We start from the raw sequence: 1,002 nt of genomic DNA, 5'->3' as shown, positions 1-1,002 counted from the left end.
ATCGTACTCGTGGACTGATGTTTCGGGTAACGTGTACTACTATTACAAGCATCCTATGACCAAGGCTGTTTTGTTCATTTTACTACAGGAATTATGTGAACGTTTGGCCTTCTACGGGTTGATGCCCAACCTTCAGATTTTCCTCAAGGAGTATCTTGGGGTTGATGACGCTGGTGCTAATTCGTATATCTCTACGTTCAACGCTATCCTTTATGTTACTCCACTTCTCTCTGCTGTGATATCGGATACGATACTTGGACTCTACCTCACTATTCTGGCATTCTCCTTCGTTTACATGGCGGGTTTGGCTCTTCTAACGCTGTCTACGATACATTCGATTAGTCAGCCGTGGATGATCCATGTCTCACTACTCTTCCTAATCGCATTTGGTGCGGGTGGAATTAAGAGTTGTGTGAACGTCATGGGAGCTCAACAGTTCCATCCTGAGGAGCATAAAGATCTTATTACAAGGTATTACACCTATTTCTATGCTTCTATCAATCTTGGTTCTATTGTTGGTGGTATTGTTACTCCGATTTTGGTCGAATCGGTCTCTTTCACTGCAAGCTTTTCTTTCCCTTTAGTTGCCTTTATCATTGCAACGATTGTTTTCATTGGGGGTAACTTGATGGGTCGTTATGTCAAGCCCAAGCCTCAGGGATCTGCTGTATTGGAGATCCTTAAGGTACTCTTCTTTTCTATTACGAGGTGCTCCCTGGAAAAGAACAAGGAGTCCAATGGTGGTCGTTTCAAGGATGGTTTCATTGAGGATGCAAAGGCACTCTTCCGATTGGTGCCTTTATTTCTCTCATTATACCTTTCGTGATGGCTTACAATAACATGACGACAGCTTTCCTAACTCAAGGTAAGAAGATGGACACCAACCTGTTCGGATGGGAGATGCCGGCTCAGATGATGCAGAACGTGGATCCTATTGCCGTGGTTTTGACTAGTGTTTTGGTTGATACGGTGTTGTTCCCTCTTTTGAAGAGGCACAACCTA

The 1,002-nt window shown here is 43.8% G+C and overlaps 1 protein-coding gene across 1 annotated transcript; it reads left to right on the top strand.

Moving 5' to 3' along the window:
• Window positions 1-55: 55 nt before the first annotated feature.
• Window positions 56-826, top strand: Pmar_PMAR011238 (conserved hypothetical protein; the record flags this gene model as incomplete). The annotated part of the gene is made up of 1 exon (XM_002781408.1): window positions 56-826. One exon carries the CDS (start codon window positions 56-58, stop codon window positions 824-826), a length of 771 nt encoding a protein of 256 aa, XP_002781454.1.
• Window positions 827-1,002: the final 176 nt, after the last annotated feature.

This window comes from Perkinsus marinus (genome assembly GCF_000006405.1).
Source record: "Perkinsus marinus ATCC 50983 genomic scaffold scf_1104296942482, whole genome shotgun sequence".
Lineage (NCBI taxonomy): Eukaryota > Perkinsozoa > Perkinsida > Perkinsidae > Perkinsus > Perkinsus marinus.
Note: the sequence above shows the minus strand (reverse complement) of the source record. Positions and strands in the feature narration are given on the sequence as shown.